This window comes from Gymnoscopelus braueri (assembly GCF_963280865.1).
Source record: "Gymnoscopelus braueri genome assembly, chromosome: 10".
In the NCBI taxonomy this organism is placed as follows: domain Eukaryota; kingdom Metazoa; phylum Chordata; class Actinopteri; order Myctophiformes; family Myctophidae; genus Gymnoscopelus; species Gymnoscopelus braueri.
The window spans coordinates 33,406,086-33,425,079 of NC_137611.1; the positions used below are offsets into that span (position 1 = coordinate 33,406,086).

The window sequence follows — 18,994 nt, forward strand, 5'->3', positions numbered from 1 at the left end:
ACCAGAGATCACTTTACCTTGCTGAAACAAATAGGTCATTATCCAGGAGAGCTTGCTCTCCTGGATAATGACACACAACCAACTCCTGAAATCATTTTGATCATGTCTCCTACGCATTTTTATCGCATGGCGTTTAAAATAAACAATGTCTGATTGAATTTAGTCTAATTCATGTTTTAAATCTCAGCTATAGGCTATATTCTAACAGCTGCTATGCGCAAAATCCAATCTCGGTTAAATAACTAGGGCTGTTATTATAGGCATATCTCCTAAACAGTAGACTTCCTTTAACAAGTTAGCCTATATCACTTCCAGAAAGTCGTTTTTTGAAACACTATCTGTTTCCACTCTTTACAGGGTATCTTTACAGGGTATAACCCCGGAGACCCTTCAGGGGACCAGTGGTCTCTCTTTGGCCACCTGCCCGGTGACACCTGTTAAACGATACGGTTGCGTTGCGCATGCGTAATCGTCTGCCAGAAATCCTAAAGCTTGGATCGTCTATCAACCAATGGTGTTGAAATCAGTCCAGAGATAAAGTCAGTCAGGCCAGTGTGTGGAGCGAGAGGATTTCATCACAAACAGTGACTTGACGACCACGGAGGTAAACTATGCCGAGGTCTTTCTTGGTGAAGAGTAAACGGGCCCACAGCTACCATCAGCCTCGGTACCTGGATGATGACTGTGTCAGGCTGGACGCTCTTCTGGCTCATGTATGCGCAGGTAAGTGTTCATTCTTAACGTTATTGTTGCAGGGGTCATCATCATTGTGTCCGTGGCAAGACTTGACCGTGTCCATGGCAAATGTTTTTTTTTTTTCATCATAAGACCCAATTTCTGAATGTCAGTCTCCAGGTTTTCTTCAGAATAAATAATGACACTGATTTACTGGCACATTAGGAGTCCACTAAGACAGTGGTTCTCTAACTTTTTCACTTCCACCGACCCCCATAACTCTGAGAGTGCACAAATGGAACCATTTGTGCACTCTCAAAGTTACAGACCTGTTAGGTCATTTAAGGCTATAGCTCTTTATGTGTATCTATTGTCCGTTCCTTTGTATGTCCATGGCAAAAATATAATTTTACAAAAATGTCAACCACAAGCCAGCATGGCAATGATCCATAGGCGTGCGTAATTGTTAAAACAATATTATGTCAAAGTCTGTGATTTAACATGCATGGTGCGTAAATTCGTCAGCAGTATATGATTCTTGTTATTATTCTACCACTCAAATGTTGTTTTCGTAGTCCGTACACAAAATCATCAGTGTTAATTGGACTCTCTACAAATGGAGCCTATATTTTCAGAGGGATTTTTCTGTGTGATTTTAAAAATCACACAGTAATGTGACACATTGTAAACGTGGTATATGCATCTCGTTAAGCAGAGAGCGGTGGTCATGGGGAGGATTTGAGGAGGGGGTCTCCGCGGACAGCTGAGCTGTCCTCCAGCTCTCCTCTCGGCCTGGAGGGCAGCGTGTGTGACCGCTCCATGGACTATGATGACTTCTGGCGTCCTCCGTCTCCCTCCTCGTCACCAGGTCTGTTGTCATTTTGTCAATGATTATTTTCCATCCTTATTTTGATATATTGTTTTGCTGTAATTGCTCCAAGCCTATACAGGCCTACTACTAATGGTCAAGACTTAAGGAATAGCCTATAACAGTGTTCTCACATTTTCATGCCAAGGACCCCCACATTGAGTAAGTAGGCCTATATATTTGGCCTATAGATAGAAGAGATTTGTATTGTTAAAATGTTCCTAAATGATTCAAAAATATTTCAAGATTTTCCAAAAACGTTCAAAATAGCAGATCAACAAATGGCATTAAGTTGTGAGCTTGTAGATCGGCTATTTTCGAAAAATACGAAGTATAGGCATATAGGATTGAGGATAAACTGATTCTGATGCTATATTAGCCTATAACTAATTTTGATGGGGACCCCCTCCGAAACCCCAGCTCAAGGACCCCCACATTGAGAACCAGTGACAACTTAAACCTTAATACATTAATCTGTATTGTGGTGGTGGGGAAAGCTTGCAGACAATAGCAGATCGACAAGCTCACAAGGCATCACGCTGCGACGCATTGTCTTGTGAGCTTGTCGACAAAAACAGAAAATACACTATAGCAGTGGTTCTCAACTAGTGGTCCGGGGACCACCAGTGGTCCGAGGACCGGGGTACCAGGGGGTCCCCAGCTTAATTAGTATAGCGGCACAATCGTTTCAACCACTTAGCTTTGGCTATTCAAAACCAGCAGATATACGAGCTCATAGCGCGGCACCGAGTGCCATATGAGCTTGTAGATCTGCTATTTTTGAAAAATCTTGAAAATGTGTGCATATCTTTTTTTTTAAGCGAACATTTTTAACTCAAATCTTTGCTTTTGGGGGTCCCTGGCACAAAACATTTTCAGATGGGGGTCCGCTGCCAAATGTATATCAATTTAGGGGTCCTTGGCATGAACAAGGTTGAAAACCACTGCACTATATGATTAGGCCACCGTTTACCCATGATGTGGGGTTTAAGTGGTTAACTCAGATTAAACTATTTTTTTTCCAGATTCAGAGAAATGTTTCACTCCGGGGACAGACGAAGGTCACCATCGCAGCGTTCCATTCCGTCCGTACGCGTGGACATCATACCCAGGCTCTGAGCTCAGACATCTGGTCCAGAGAACATATCACCATCATCATCACCCGGCCGCCGTGCGGGATCCACTGGATCCCGACTCACCGGTGAGCGGCTATGGAGAGGAGAGCGGCACCGACTCTCACCTTTACGCACAGCGGGGCCTCGGTGCCAGATTCTACCAGGATTATTCCCCGACGGCCCGCCACGAAATCTACAGCGCGAGGGACGAAGATGAGCTGTATCTGGATCGCAAACACAACAACAAGCCCACCACCAGCTCTGAAGCCACGAAGTCAGAGATCAGCTGTTCTAAACTTCAGCCAAATGGAGCCTACAAGTGTATCAAATGTTGCAAGGTATAGCCTATACGTCTTTGTGGTATTTTCTAAAAGGGGTTCCCAAATCTTTTAGCTCGAGACCCATGAGAAACTTGTGAAAATAGCAGATCTACAAGCTCACAAAGTGTAGCTTGATTGGCTATTTTCAAACATTTGTTTCATTTAAATCCTTTGGAAAAATCATTGAATTCGTTTTGAAATAATAATAATTAAAAATGAAAACTAGGAAACAAAAAAATAAAGGTATATTTATTTACCCAGAAAAATGTGTCTGCGACCTACAAATGGGTCCCGACCCACTGTTTGGGAAACAGTGTTTTTATATGAAAAAAAAGAAAGAAAAAAGTAATAATATATATTTAATAAACGTAGCAGTGGTTGATGGCGATGATGATGACACTTGAGTTGCATGACTAACACACGTTTTGATTCCCCAGGTATTCTCAACGCCCCACGGATTGGAGGTTCACGTGAGACGCTCGCATAGCGGGACACGGCCCTTCGAATGCGAGATCTGTGGAAAAACCTTTGGACACGCAGTGAGCCTGGAGCAGCACAAGGCAGTTCATTCTCAGGTATACGAGGCCTCCACGCACAATTTTCATAATATATATATGAGTCATCATTAACAGTGGCGTAAAGTAACGAAGTAGCCTATACTCAAGTGCTACTGTAGGCTTAAGAACACATTTGAGGAATCTTTACTTGGAGTATTTGAAAATGTCAGTATACCTCTACTCGACTACATCTCAGAGACAAATATTGTACGTTTAGCCTACTCCACTACAATCATTTGAAAACTTTAGTTACTTTGCAGATATAAATTATTATATTATAAAACATACATTAACCACTTCAGCCCTATTTTATAGGCTATTTGAAAATAGCTGATCTACAAGCTCACACGCAATGCGTTGTTGTGAGCATGTAGCCTAGATCTGCATTTTCAAACATTTTAGTACTTTTACTTTTGGTATATATATATATATTTTTTTTTACTGGATTTTTAATACTGGACTTTAATTTTTACTTAGCCTACTTACTTAAAGTAAAACATTTGAGTAGCCTACTTTTTCCACCACTGATTATTAACAATTATATAGCCTAACCGAACGGGCGAGCGTAATAATGTGTGCACAAAGGTGACTGAAATAACAAAACTAAATTGATTCACATGTAAACATAAAAATGCTGTTTTCTGTTGTCACCCCCACACAGGAGAGAAGCTTCAACTGCAAAATCTGCGGTAAAACCTTCAAGCGCTCCTCCACTCTGTCTACACACCTGCTCATCCACTCCGACACGCGGCCTTACCCCTGTCAGTACTGTGGCAAGAGGTTCCACCAGAAGTCAGACATGAAGAAACACACTTTTATTCACACAGGTGAGAGATTATGGCTGCATATACGGTGTCATTTCAAAACGTATAAACTAAAAACAACCAGTGGTGGTAAGTAAAAGTCCGGCATTAAAAATGTACTTGAGTAAAAGTACAAAAGTATTGGCATCATTTGTGAGCTTGTAGATCGGCTATTTTCAAATGACCAAAATGTATAGGGCTGAAGTGGGTAATGTATGTTTTGTCATAATAATCAACATTTAAGAGATGTAGAGGAGAAGTAAAATTACAGAAGATTGGAAATACTCCAGTAAAGTAAAAATACCACAACATGTACTTATGTAGGCAGGCTGCAGTACTTGAGTAAATGCAGTTTACTTAACTTTACACCACTACCAGTGACATCCTGTTCCCAGCAGCGTGTAAGGCCTACAACTCGACCCAAATCTACCCAGTAAGGGCCCATTTGGTTCCCTTTGTAGGCCTACTGTATACCCTGCAAGTTAAATGAACACCGAGGACTTAACTGTTGATTGTTTTGACGTTTCATTAACCGTTAAGGTTCCTTCCATGTGATTTGCAACACAGGTGAGAAGCCACACAAATGCCAGGTTTGTGGGAAGGCCTTCAGCCAGAGCTCCAACCTGATCACACACAGCCGCAAACACACCGGCTTCAAGCCGTTCGGCTGTGACCTCTGTGGCAAGGGCTTCCAGCGCAAGGTTGACCTGAGGAGACACAAGGAGACGCAACATGGACTCAAAGTGGTGTGTTGAAGGAAGAGAAACGCTTTGTTTGTACTCGAGACGCACTTTTTGGATGCACTGAATGCAGAAATTGTATTATGTTTGTCGTAGTAGCCTATATATAGGCCTATACTCCATTTCTACTGCTGTCAGTCAGGTGGTCTTTTTGGCTAAGGTATTTGGTTGATTTGGAGACATATAGGCCTACGAATTTATTTAGGCTAGTCTATTGAAATTATTCTAACCATATTGTTGTCTTTATATGAAATGTTATTTATAATTAATTTTCGTTAAACAAGTGGGTATTGATGCCATTTTCAAAACGAGTAGGCCCAGGCAAAGCAGTGATTTTAAAAAGAACATGTCATTTAGCGGTAGCCAAGCATGTCCATTACGTTTTTAAAATAATCACTTCTGAATATGACCCTTTGAAAATACACATTTAAAAAAAGAAGAAAATAAATAAAGGAAAAAGGGGGACGGAATACCCCGAATATCTTTTTTGTCAACAAATGTGGCTTGCAAAATGGCTCGTTTTTTTCTCCTCCACTGCATTGTGAGCTTGTAGATCGGCTATTTTCACTACTTCTTAAATATTTGTCTTGGAATTTATTTGATTTTTATTTATTTATTCATGAAATTCTTTTGAAAAATCATTGAATTTTTTTTTATTCATGATTTTCTTTCTTTCAACTGTATGTTTTGACATTTACTCGTGACCCATACAAATTGGTCCGCGACCCAAAGATGGGTCCCGAGTCCCGACCCACTGTTTGGGAAACAATGAGCTAGGCTACAAACATTGCGACACTCACTGCAGTTAAACATCAATGTGTGCATTGTAAAAATGAGAAGCTGTAAGCAATCAATCACGTCTTGGGCTAAATGACAGCCTGGTCGAAATAAAACCCGATTTAAAGTTATCTCCCGGATTTAAAAAAAAATCCCTATAGCGAGAGCCACCTGGTCAAAACCAAATATTTTCGCCCGCCAACAAATGAAGTTATGATACCATAAACCCCATAAACCTTCAAGTGAAGGAAGTGCAGAGAAAATAGCATCACTTTTATTACTCCACCAGTTCTTTATAGCATTGATCCTCGTGGCCACATGACGTTGCCTCAGTGGGTGTGATTTATTTGCTTGAGCTTTAAATCATCTAGGATCTGATTTAGACCCATCCACATTGTATTGTGTGTACATAATGTTTTACAATCCATAACTTATTACTTGATCACCTACAGTAGGCTACATCAGGTTGCTAATATGCACCTGTCAATTTAAAGAGATGTCTGTCTCTTCAAATAATGTCTGTAGGCCTATAATGATGAGATAAATGGGAATTAGATTCTTGGTGTATCTAAATAGAATTTCAAATGACAATGTCCAGAAACAGTCCGCCTATGCGAAAATGTTGATCAAATATAAGCTGTGTAAGCATAAAATGAAAAATACATTCAAAGAAACTTTCAATCCACAAAAATACCTGACCTTTGTTCAGAATTAGAACGAGAATCACAGACAACAGCAGCCATCTCTAAAGCCCAGTCCACACCAATAATTTGCAATGCAATGAGTTGCAACTTGCAGTTGCAATACTTGCAACCACTTGCAACAGAAGCCCAAAACTGCTGCAACCTGCAACGGGGCAATTCAGATCGCTGCAATTTCTCTCTGCAACATATTGCAACGTTTTTGTTGCGTCACGGATCATTGGTGTGGACTAGGCTGACAGATTATTTTTACACTAATGTGATGGTGCATAGTTATTGTCACTTGCAAAATATGCAAACAGAACATGAGAACCTTTGACGTTTATTTACATATATTTTATTCAGACATACTGTAGATCCTGATATATGTGCATGACTGAGCAAGAAAGGGTGTGTCTGTTTGTGTATGCGTTAGAGAAAGCTGGGGTTTTGATCTGCTGGACCAGGGTCAGTAGTAGTGGAGCAACAGTTAATCAAACTAATGGATTGTAAAAAAATATCGATAATTGAATAAAATAATCGATTTGTTATCGATCCTTATTTTGGGCCCGTCATCAAGTGAAACGTTTTGAAAAACTTCAAAAACTTACAAAAATTGTGGAAATAGATCTCAAAATGCAACACGTTAGCTTGTAGATTGGCTAATTTCACTATTTTTGCATGACACTGTTATGCAACGAAGTATAAACAACGCTTAATCGAGTCGTTCACACAGAAAAAAGTTATAAAAGAACGCACTTCTTGATTATTCAATTCGTAACAAAAAAAAAATCTGTCAGTAGATCAGAAAATAGTGTGCATCTGTATGTGTATGTGTCAGAGAGCTGAGGTTTTGATCTGCTGGACCAGGGTCAGTAGATCTTGCTGCTGCAGTTTGAATTCCTGCATAAGGGTGTTGAGGTACTCCACTGATGCTGGGCTCTCCAGGGCCTCACGGACCACCAGCGACACCTCAGACAACCTAAAACAAACGCACACACAACTGTAACATAGCCTATACACCACATACTAAGTATTAAGAGCCTAATGGCACCCCAAAACTACAAACAAGAAGAAAAGAAAATAGAAAACAATTCCTCTACACACATTTCTTGCTGCATGTGTGTGTGTGTGTGTGTGTGTGTGTGTGTGTGTGTGTGTGTGTGTGTGTATGCTTCTCGCATACACACAAGTACTTAAACGTATTTTTCCATACAATGTTAATTTTCAGTTATGGGTAGTGACTATTTCTAGCAGTGACTTCCAGCTCGTAGTACTGCATGGAGGCATCTCTTCCGACTGGCGTGGTTACCTTGCCTCTCCCCCCCAGCTCTACCTCTCCAGTCTACCTGTTTATAGGTGTACTGTTGGCTAATCTCCGGTTCACCCCAGGGTCTAGAGTTGCAGGAGGGGGGCATCCATTATTCAGTTGGCCACAACAATAGAGGCCAGACCAACTCCACAGCTGCCAGGCAGCAGATAGATAAGACAGCACGCCAAATTATTCATGACAGAGGGATGAAGGACGCACAGGTTAGGGCAGTTGATTTGGGAGACTAAAGAAATCATACAGTGCAAATGGGACATGTGACTCGATGAGGAAAAAGGACGATGAGGGGGCAGTTGCCAATCTGATCAAAGCCAGTTGAAATAAAAGGATAGGATAGTCGTTCCATTTCACCTGAAATGACCATTTTGTTTGTTAGGCAGATGTGCATTTGAATGGCTTGGCTTCCCTGTGAATCTCTGACATTATATTGATGAAGTCAGTTTTGCTCAAATATGGAGATGGGGACATACATACTGCCCTCCAAGTACGGCTTTAGACTGGCCATAGGATGGAGGGACGGGTGGATCTGAGATTATAAAAACTACAAAAAAGAAAAGGACAATGTTGTCGTTGACCGATTTGAAAAATATTCAGGGATTTACTTGGCAGAAGTCAGACGTTTGACGCTGATCAGTGTAGTGGTTTGTAAGATTAGCCACGGACAGACACACATAGACTAGCCACGATTTTGAGGGATATACATACATTATGAACATGCGCTGTTCCCCTTAGGCACCACGCCTTAAGAAAATGTCTAAAGAGTATGAAGTATGAATTAGCCTTCAGTGCAAGAATTCAAACCTATAGAGGTATAACATGCAGTATTCTTGTGTCCTTCCTTAATGTTCATGTGAAACAGAAATGTTCTGGATGAGCAGATGGAAATATTTGTTCTTGAAATTTCCCATTTCTTGACCCAAACCATAACAGGCTGTCGTGAAAACAAACAGATACAATTTTAAGTGATTAATCTGCGGTATTTTACTCAACCTATCTTACTGTTCAGAGATCTGTTGTGGCATTAGCAGGATAATGAACACAAAAAACTTTGGATGTTAGTTTCTCTATACAAACTTCTTAATCTTCCCATGTCGGCGATATTGAATAGACAAAATTTGGAAAGCTTTGCTTTATACAAATCTAACCTCTTTTTTTAAGAGTTGAGAAATTCCTCAATGCAAATAAGCAGCATGTTCAAATACATTCCTTGAAGTAGACTAGTCCGTCCACTCCAAATTGTTATAAATCAGAGTTTAAATGGTCCGTTCATTGTTGTCATCATCTCACGTTGCCATCAGGTGGAATGTTTCCCAGGACATTTTATAGTCTGTGTATTTAGATTGTCTGTGTATGTGTGTATTTAGCTTTGAACGTGTACAGGACATGGGCCTGTGTATGTGCTACTCCATCACGGATATAGAGGGAGCAATCAGATGGAGATAAGGCCAGGAGTTGTCTGTGTGTACTCAGACAGGAGCAGCACGGAACTGTCCGTAAATTGTGTACACACACACACACACACACACACACACACACACACACACACACACACACACACACACACACACACACACAAATTCACGCACACACACAGCCCCACACACACAGACACAGCCATATGGCACGGGCCATACAACATTATATCACGTAGCTTTCCCTGCCACAGAACTCCAGGGAGGGTGAGTTTCGACATACAGTAACACACATACAGTACTTGATGTAATAAAAGTAAATGTTTATGATGTTTATGATGACTAAGGGGTTGTTAGAGGGAAAACAATGTCCCAACATCAGAAATTACACTGAGACAAAGTTGCCCACATAGAACAGGTCTAGGCTATGCGACTCATTGATTCGTCAGGGAGAACAAAGTGTTGTTGCTTTGATTTGTGAGTTTTCATAACCAGCTGTATGAAGTCATGAGAAATTATTGCTTTTCCCCTCAGATCTAAAACAGAGCATTGCTACACATGTCAGGACCATCCATTGATCTACTCTACACTGATTGTATTTATCAACCAACCCCAATGCTAACAGTTAACAGTTAACAACCACCACTAAATAACTGGCCTTTAACCTTAACCTACCCTTATTTCTAACCCTATGAGTTATTTATAAGAGTGGCATTACAGAATTTCAGGATTTTCTATCTTTCACATGCACATACAAACATGCAACACATGCACATGTACAACTGCAGAGTGCAGATCCAGTCGGAAAAATCACTTTACTCCAGTTGTGGTGTTAAGTTTAAAGATTGGGTGTTCCTCCATGCAGGACCCCCCCTCTCCCGTTCTCTTGCTTAGGGAACAGGCTGTGCAGCTGTTATCTTATGGAACCATAACACACACATGCACACCTAAAACCAAAAGAACACACATGCCAGTGAGATTTTCCATGCTGTAGTGTGTGCGTGTGCGTGTGTGTGTGTGTCTGTCACTGTGGCAGACATTTAACAGAAAGTTCCAGCCTGAGCACAAATACAAATAAATAATAATAAAAAAAGCACAGAGGAATTTACTGTGTACATACAAACATACACACACATACACATTAAAATGGAGAAGCACCAGTGCAACACACACGCGCACACACACACACACACACACACACACACACACACGCACACACACACACACACACATACATACCCACACAAAACTTACAAATGGAGAAGCACCAGCGCTATCAGTGTCCATTCTGGGGTTTGGTGGATTATGTTGGTGTTGGTAAACCTAGAGAAAACAAGAAATGATTTGAATAAATCATATGCCACTGGCTTCTCTGCCTTTTCTATACGGTATGTGAAGACAAGTAGAGGAAATAATGTTGACTGAAATTTGCTGTGTTTACACACACATTTTAAATTGTTTATGCCTTACATAAACAGCAAAGACTCCAAAATTACAATACATTTACGTGGTGACCTATTGACAAATATGACTAAAGAAGGTTAGGCCTGGCTGAGAAGTGACAAGCATTATGATTAATTGTTGTGTAGTTTTCCTCCATGGAGTGCTCTGAGGCTGGAGTAGTGTTTACAAGACGCCATTGTACAACTTAGGAAGGGGAAAGAAGGCCGAACGAACTCTTCGAGAGTCAGAAAATAGTGGCAGAAAATGGGCATTTAGTAAAATATCTCCACTTTACCACAAGATTAACACAGATCTCATTATCCCCACTTCCTCCAGTGACTATGGAAATGAAGTGATTTCCCCTAGAAATGCTCTGAACAGTCTGTTCGAGCGTGTGTCAGGTTCTTGATCCGACCAGAGCTTTTTAGAGGACTTTTCGAGCCCAACCGATGCCAGATTTTTGAGTCCGATGCCGGTTTTGGAGAATCCTAGATCACAATTACCGATATTTTGACCGATATATTGTCAGAAGATTTTAAGTTTCCAAAACAATTTGAAAAACCTTTGTATAAACTTGATATTTTTTTTTAAAGCAAGCAAACAAATACAAATAAACATAATTCATGTTTTGATCGATAAATGCAAAAGATAAAATAAAAGATATGTCGGGCAGAAACCTTGTATCTCCATATTTCAACTTTTAATGGTTTTTCATAAATGAATACCCTACTTTACAAGAGTGTTGCACTAAAGTAGTGAAAATAGCAGATCTACGAGTTCACAACACGTCAGGATACGAAAAGTTGTGAGCTTGTAGATGGGCTATTTTCACCTTTATTTTTATTTTTTTAATAATAATTTAGAAAACGTTTTGGACAATATATATGGTTCTGTATCAGTATATCAGTTAGTTTTAGCAGATTCCGTCACTTTTCCTGTGGTGTATTTATCAGCCTCCGCAAAAACAGGCAATCAAAGACAATTGTAGTACACAAGTTATGTTAACATAATATGTTAACATAACTTGTACTACAATTGTCTTTGATTTATGTGCAGCATAAGGACAAAGAGTAAAGGGTATAAGAAGTAGGAATTTAAATAATTCCAAAAAGGTAGCACATCCAACATTTCAACGTGTAAGCGTTCGTTTATTGGTGTGTGACAATACAAAAAGTGGAAATGTGAGTACTTTGTCCTCCAGGCATTGATTGAAATTTTGGATGTGCTACCTTTTGGGGATTTTTTTAATTCCTACTTTTTAATATGTATACTGGATTTTGTGCACTCCACTGAGAAAACCCATCGTTGATGCACAACCTCTTTTTCTTATTTAAAGAGTAAAGGGTATTAAGATTGGTTCAGTTTGAATTTAGGTTAGTGGCTCAGGAGGTAACTGCTCCCCATTAGCAGGTTGGTGCCTTGCATAGCTCCTTTTGCTGTTGGTGTGTGAATGTACAGTGACAAAAATATCCCAAAAGGAGTGGGGACTAAATTATTATTATTATTATTACAAAATTACATTTTCTGGTTGACTCCAACTTTAGTAAATGCAGACAATTGATCATTTAGCTTGACAACACCTGAATAACTTTTTATTATCATTATTCTTTCTTTATTTCGTTTTCCTGAACAGATGGTACTACAGCACTACAGTAGCAAAGACAGAGGCAAAGTTTTGGCACTATAGAGATGTTTGTTCTACTACAGCATATCAATAGGAATCTGGTAAGCGCTAAATTCACACAACCGTTTGATACTGACAGTATATAAACTAGGAAAAGAGAGCAATCACTAAATCTGATGAGGTCCTACCAACCGTCGGAAGCCTCTCTGTCAATAGAGTGGTGATGAATGGCTCTCCAACAGGACTGTGTACATTATATAACCCTTTTAGTTTACACCTCAGGGTCCATTTCAGTGGGACCAGCGAGCAGCGAAAAGAGAATTCCTGGAAGTAGGCTTCTTACTGGATGCGTTACTGTGCTGCTATTAAATCACTGCCATGGGAAGTCAACTGCATTCTGCCAATTACCACTTCCTGCTGATGGCAACTGCGCCAGCCAATCACAATCTGCAAAGGTCTATGGCAGGAAGTATGTTCAATTTTGGTACAAGCTTTTGATTTGTGTCAGTTTATTAAATCGGTAACTCCACATAGAGAATTACCAAATACTAGTTAACTACTAGCTACCATGTAGCACTATTCCCTTCTATAACAATAATTCTCTAATTGCCAGACCCAGGGGGTCAGGCCTACATGAGGCTTTGTCGGTCCCTCTTTCGTCCATATATGGACGAAAACGGTTCAACGTTTTCGTCCATATATGGTGCATATATGGTGCTTACATGTCCCTCTTTTTGATTGGCCAAGCTTAGCGTGACATAGTGCTCTGTCGGCCATTAGGGGTCTGGCAGTACCAGGTCCCCTGGTTCCCTTGTTTTCAAAACAAAAACTTTACAGTTGAAAGACCCTGAGAGGCACTAAAGAAATGAGTGTGAATCTTGGTACAGTAGGTCTGAAAGGAGGTGTTGTACTCACCTAAAGGTCCTGACCAGGTTGTTGAGATCCCTGGTGATGTCATTTATGGTGAGACGCATCGGGCCCACAACGTTTATGAGACTGAGAAGTATCACAGATAGACAGGTCAGTGATACGTAGATCCAGTCCAAGTAAAACAAAATCAATTTTGTTTGCGTTAATAATATCGAGGTCCAACTAGAATCAATAAATTGAGGGGTCACCCACAGACAAATCAAATTAGCAAATGAAACCAAAGGAATGCTGTCCCATCCCATTCATACCTTTAGTAGTCTCGCATAGCCAGACAACTATTCCACAATCTCCGAATGCTATATAGAGTCTGGAACTACACCCGAAATCCGAGAGGAAACTGGCACTTCCGTTCACGAAAATATATTTTAAAATATCTTTAAATTTAATTTTTCAATTTCCATTTTTGCTAAGCATCAAGCTATATATGCTTACATTATTTTGATTTATATTAGGATAAATGTGCGTAACTGTAAAGACGAAACGGAAGTGATGAGGAGGCTTCACATCCGGTTTATATCTTAATCATGATCAGAGCTTCCGAGTCCCAGACTGTATGACCGGAAACATTTGAAAATTGTGGGAGGCAACAGTCTGGCCACGCGAGACTATACCTTTAGTCACAATGACAGCAGATGAGAGATAAATGGTTCAGACACAACTAACAAACAAATGTGGCAGTTGTATCATATCAGTTTTATAGCTACTTGCTACAGCTATCAGGTTTTTTAATGTTACATCAAGAAACTGTGCATGTGAATGAAAGTATCAGCTTCCTTTGTACATGCAGAAATGTTACATAACGTAATGTTGTAATCATGTAAACACTTCTTTGACAAATGAACAAAGGAACATGCACGAATGTGCACACACACCTTCTAGTGAGCTTCTCCACAGTGATGTGTCTCTGCATAAGGTGCTGGGCATTGGAGTCAACGAGAGGAAAAACTGGTTCACTCCAGCTCTGCTGCAGAGAAAAGAAGACACACAGATAAAGTAAAGCCCATTATGTAGATGAAGATGCTGCCAATCAATTCTCTACACTCTACTACAGGATGTTTACAGCGCCCCCGAGTGGCCAGTGGCACATGCCACAAACCAATGTTCACATCCCCCTTCATTCGTCTCTCGACATCCACCCTCCTTCCTCACATCCCCCCATGCTTTGAGAAAGAGGGGGGCATTTCTAACCCTTTATTAGATAGTGATAGTGGAGAGAGATGAAATGTCAGGATAGATAGGGTAGGGCATGCAAAGGGCTTCGGGTCAGACTCTAACCGGGTCGGCTGCACAACAAGGACTGAGCCTTAATGGTACGTGCTCTACCAAGTGATCCACTGGGGCTGATGTTGAAATAATTTCTATTTTAAATAAAGTGTGTTTAGATTTCAGTAATTCTCCAGCACCTCTCACCTGAGTGTTTTCTGCAGGCTGTTTGCTCTCCTCAGGCAGCACCCTGTTGCCCTTGAAGAACTCTGTGACCCTCAGCTGCATCTCCTGGGTCTGCTCCCGCAGCCTGTCATAGTCTGGAGCTGGAGCCCACGGCCTCTCCCGCTGCCCTGGTAGCCCTCCCTCTACCACCTCCTCCTCATCCTCCAAGTCATCTTCATCCAACTCCTCCTCCTTCTCTTCCTTTCCTTCTCTGCTGTCCGCAGGGGGCGGGCCCTGGAGGGGGCCGGAACCGCACAGGAATGTCAGCGTCTCCTCGGTCCTCCATTCCAGCAGCGTTCTTTTCAGGCCTTCTAGGAGGTTCTGCCGGAAGGTGTCGGGCTCAGCAGCTCGGGCTGAGTGGTGTTTGAGGAGGTTGCGTAGCCCTGCGGCTCCTCTCTGGCTCATACCCACCTGGGTGATGTCGAGCCCTGGTCCGGCTGTGCTGGTGTCGCCCTGAGTAGCGGGGAGTGGTTGAGGTGGAGCAGAGGGTTCCAAATTAATTCTGTTTTCTGTTGAGTCTGTAAACGCAGACGGGACAACTGCAGTTGTGTGTTCTTCCTGCAGTTTACCTTGCTTCAGAGCTGGATCTCTGTCTGGAGGAGCACTGTCGGTGGTTGCCTCTGTTTTAGTGCTCAAATGAAGCTTAGCTACTGCCTCTTCCACAGAATGCCCCTCAAGCGGACCTCGCTGCTCGCAGACCACCTGCTGCACAGCGGGCTGATCCACCCCTATAGTATTAAGTTGTTTGTGTCTTGCCATGTCAGCACCTGGTTCTGTTTTAGAAGCAATACACTCTTTACTCTTCTGCTTAGTTACATTTTTATTTGGCGTCTCAGTCTCTCTTCCTCGATGCTGGGTCTCCTTTTCATCCTTCTCTCCCTCCACATTCTCCTGCCTCGCCCTTCTCCCACGCTCTCTTTGCTCTCCCTCATCTGTGCGTTTGGGCAGTTCACCCCAGTGCACTCTGGGTCCCTTTCGCTGGGACACCACACTGGAGACGAACTCCGGTTCCTGTTCTCCGTCGCTGCTGTCGCTGTGGCCTGGGCCGGCTGCAGGGGCTTGATGCTCTAGAGGTGAAGGGGTCTCGATGTCCTCGTCACGGAGGCACCTCGCTGAAAGTCTCACCTCCTCACCTGAGCTACCACTGAACACAGGAAAGGAGGTACATTTTTGTTTTTAGTGCCCATTATGTATACCTTGTGCACAACAGTGACACTCAATTAAGATTTTTCATGTCGTCACGATACAATTATCAATTGAAATCAATTATCTTCTTCGAGCGACACCATAGCTCAACTGGAAATCTATTAAGTATTAGAAGTATAAATTAGGTTTACAGTAAGTAATTTGTTATATCAAAGACATCAACGCAGCAAGATACAGGATCATGTCCAATGCTTGACATGGAACACCTTTATTTAAGATACATAATAAATCTTAAAAAGTGTTATATAAGACACACAAACTCTTTATATTTGATGGAATCTAATCATGGATTAAATAAAACAATAATACATACCCATCTCCTTTCTCCATCAAAGAGATTCGTGGAGGGCTGTTGGTGGGATTGAAAATACAGACAAGATGATGATTACAACATGGATGATGGTCTTAAAATATTAGGGTCAACATTCCTTTTTTAATTAATTTGATCAACTTCCCTCTGGCAGGCATTCACAGAGGTTTGTCATCCTAATTCTTGAAATTGTGCCATTTCTCAAGCGATGATCAATGCAATGATGATCAAAAATGCACTATAAGCGTCATGTCACGTCCTTGTGTCTTACCATGCTTTGATTGTGTGGTCATTGCATCTCGTCTGTTGGTCCTTATGACATACTTTTACATTTCTATTATATTGTAGCACATTCGATTGCATTCTACTGTCACATCAGTGTTTCATGTTGTATGGTTCATTGTATGGTGTATGTTTACCTGTCATGCTGCCTGAGCCACAGGGGTGTCTTTGGTATTTGCAGCTCAAACTCTTTGGATGCTTTGTAGCAGAAGTTACTGCAGAAGCACTGAACAGCAGGAAGGCAAAATTAAATGTTAATATCTTACACACTTGTTAAATGAACAGAGGGTTTTGTAGTCTACACAGAACTTACCTTGCGTTCACTGATGTCATATACTTTATTGGTCTTGGTGCTAATTTTGAACTGCTGAGTGCGGATCTATGAAATAAATAGCAGAAATTAATTACAGTTAAACATACAAAGCGTAGTCATGATAGAGAAAGATTTAGGGCTCTCACCTTCCCTAGTTTATTCTGACATATAGGATAGCCACACAGTTTAATGATGGATCTCTCCTCTATGGCATCTTTGTAATTGGCTGCAGTTATGAACTTAGCCTGCAAAAGGAGGAGAAAGGAAATGGGTGAAAAACAGTAAAAAGAAAAACAGTAAACTTTTATACTGTACTATGCTATACGGGTGGATAAGATGATCTAATGGTTTGAGTGACCACATCTCTCTTACTATGTTTTAATATATGGAAGTAAATAAGTAAATAAAATAAAAATAACCGATATACAAGCTCACAAGGCATCGCCATGAGATGCGTTATTAACTTGTAGATTGGCTATTTTCACTATTATTACACACTACACTATACAACGTACAATAGGGCATCATAGTTAATCAATTTGTTGAAATATATATACAAAATTAGAAAAACTAAATTTAAACCCTGCTTATCGATTAATCGAAAAAGTTATCGATAGAATAATCGCTAAGAAAATAATCTATATTTGCAGTCCTATTTGACTGTACTTACACAGTCGATGAGAAAGTCTTCAGTCACACTGTCCTCGTATAGGAGACGTTCCACCACCTGAACAGCCCTCTGCTCCAACTCCAGCTTCCCCCTCAGTGCTTCCTTTACGGCCTCTCTTCTGTCATTGGACAAAGACATTACACAAACAAATAGAATCATATATGAGGGGCCTGGGCAATTGGTGGAGAATAATATAAATAATACTAACAAACTACCACCACACACACACACACACACACACACACACACACACACACACACAAACAGACCTTCTTGCTTCTTCTTCAGCGTTCAGTGCTTCTTTTTTTGCTTTGTCACCTGGAAAAATGATAAAAATAGATTAAATACACTGACAGACATAGATGGATAGCCTTATGTGTGTGTGTGTGTGTGTGTGTGTGTGTGTGTGTGTGTGTGTGTGTGTGTGTGTGTGTGTGTGTGTGTGTGATACATATGTGGTTGTTGAAGTAAGTTTACATGTGTTTAGTGCTGCTTTGAATGCCATCGCATACAGAGAATGTGGTCTGTGATTCTTGTACATTTGACTAAATACATGTTCTGTGAGAATTTTCAAATGGATATGATATATGACAAGAGCTGACCCCAGAAAGTAGCTCATAACATGTCTATGGTGGATTTTGGCAGATACAAAGAGGATAATCCAAGCTTTCCGTACAGCTTCAATGTTGTTTAGTTTAACGTTGTTTAATACAATCAGATAGGACTTTTCTGTTTGGATGAATGGGCTGTCAAGGTCAAGGGTTGGTATTGCGACTCTAGATGCCTGATAGCAAAAGAGTTTCTTGCAGCTTAGCCCTGAAACATGACTGACAGACGAGCGTCATGTGAACCATGGCTACGTGCAGCTGTGTGTGTGCGTGTGCGTGTGTGTGTGTCTCTCCATATGTGGTTGTTGAAGTAAGTTTACATGCGTTTAGTGCTGCTTTGAATGCCATCGCATACAGAGAAGTGGCTTTAGATCAAGACTCTCATAGATGTATGCATTTATATCTAATGTCAAAATCGATTAAAAAAAAAATACATCTACGAGAGTCTTGATCTAAGGCCAACAGAGAATGGGGTCTGTGTGATTCTTGTGGAAATATTTTACTAAATACACGAGCTGACCCCAAGTCGCAGCAATTCATTGTTGAGTGTTATCCATTTTAGGGTTAGGGCATATAGGGCCATCCAAAGAACACTATCACCTGTATGGACATAATATTATTATGTACAGACTACACGTCAGCCGGCCTACAACAGGTGTTCTATCAACACGAACAGTGAACAAGCATTGACTCAGTAATAGTTTGACTTTTCAAAATACTTCCTAGTTTAAAACGGACCTTTTTTAGAGGTTTTTGAGGAGCGACTGCTCTGTCTTCTCTCATCACTGTCCTCCATGCTGCTTCTGTTTGACCACAGAGAATCAGTGTTGCCAGATCCAGTGAGAGAAATAAGCAACCAGGTCTAGGACAACAAGCCAAAAAGAAGCAAAGTACCAAAAAATC

General features: G+C 40.9%; 2 protein-coding genes across 3 annotated transcripts; one reads left to right on the forward strand and one right to left on the reverse strand.

Moving 5' to 3' along the window:
- Window positions 1–611: 611 nt before the first annotated feature.
- Window positions 612–5,246, forward strand: gfi1aa (growth factor independent 1A transcription repressor a; the record flags this gene model as incomplete). Its single annotated transcript, XM_080439858.1, has 6 exons — window positions 612–723; window positions 1,391–1,543; window positions 2,569–2,996; window positions 3,416–3,553; window positions 4,197–4,362; window positions 4,906–5,246. The coding sequence occupies 6 exons, from the start codon at window positions 612–614 to the stop codon at window positions 5,091–5,093; spliced, it is 1,185 nt and encodes a 394-aa protein (XP_080295984.1). The 3' UTR covers window positions 5,094–5,246.
- Window positions 5,247–6,839: 1,593 nt separating this feature from the next.
- On the reverse strand, window positions 6,840–18,895 carry rpap2 (RNA polymerase II associated protein 2). Of its 2 annotated transcripts, none has more exons than XM_080439458.1 (12): window positions 18,830–18,895; window positions 17,753–17,801; window positions 17,484–17,601; window positions 16,960–17,058; window positions 16,814–16,879; window positions 16,638–16,726; window positions 16,222–16,257; window positions 14,685–15,846; window positions 14,147–14,235; window positions 13,260–13,340; window positions 10,532–10,600; window positions 6,840–7,517 (listed from the first exon to the last, which is right to left on the reverse strand). In XM_080439458.1, the coding sequence occupies exons 1-12, from the start codon at window positions 18,885–18,887 to the stop codon at window positions 7,373–7,375; spliced, it is 2,061 nt and encodes a 686-aa protein (XP_080295584.1). In that variant the 5' UTR covers window positions 18,888–18,895; the 3' UTR covers window positions 6,840–7,372. The 2 variants fall into 2 exon arrangements, with proteins under 2 accessions (XP_080295584.1, XP_080295583.1); XM_080439457.1 differs by having other exon boundaries at window positions 6,841–7,517; window positions 14,147–14,238.
- Window positions 18,896–18,994: the final 99 nt, after the last annotated feature.

What these genes read in the sequence shown, in the direction of transcription:
- rpap2 (XM_080439457.1), bottom strand. Translation starts at nt 18,887, where the DNA reads ATGGAGGACAGTGATGAGAGAAGACAGAGCAGTCGCTCCTCAAAAACC. An exon ending in CTCAAAAACCTCTAAAAAAG is followed by an intron (nt 17,802 to 18,829) that starts GTCCGTTTTAAA and finishes TCATTTTTCCAG; the next exon opens with GTGACAAAGCAAAAAAAGAA. An exon ending in GCGCTGGTGCTTCTCCATTT is followed by an intron (nt 7,518 to 10,531) that starts GTAAGTTTTGTG and finishes CGTTTGTTTTAG; the next exon opens with GTTGTCTGAGGTGTCGCTGG.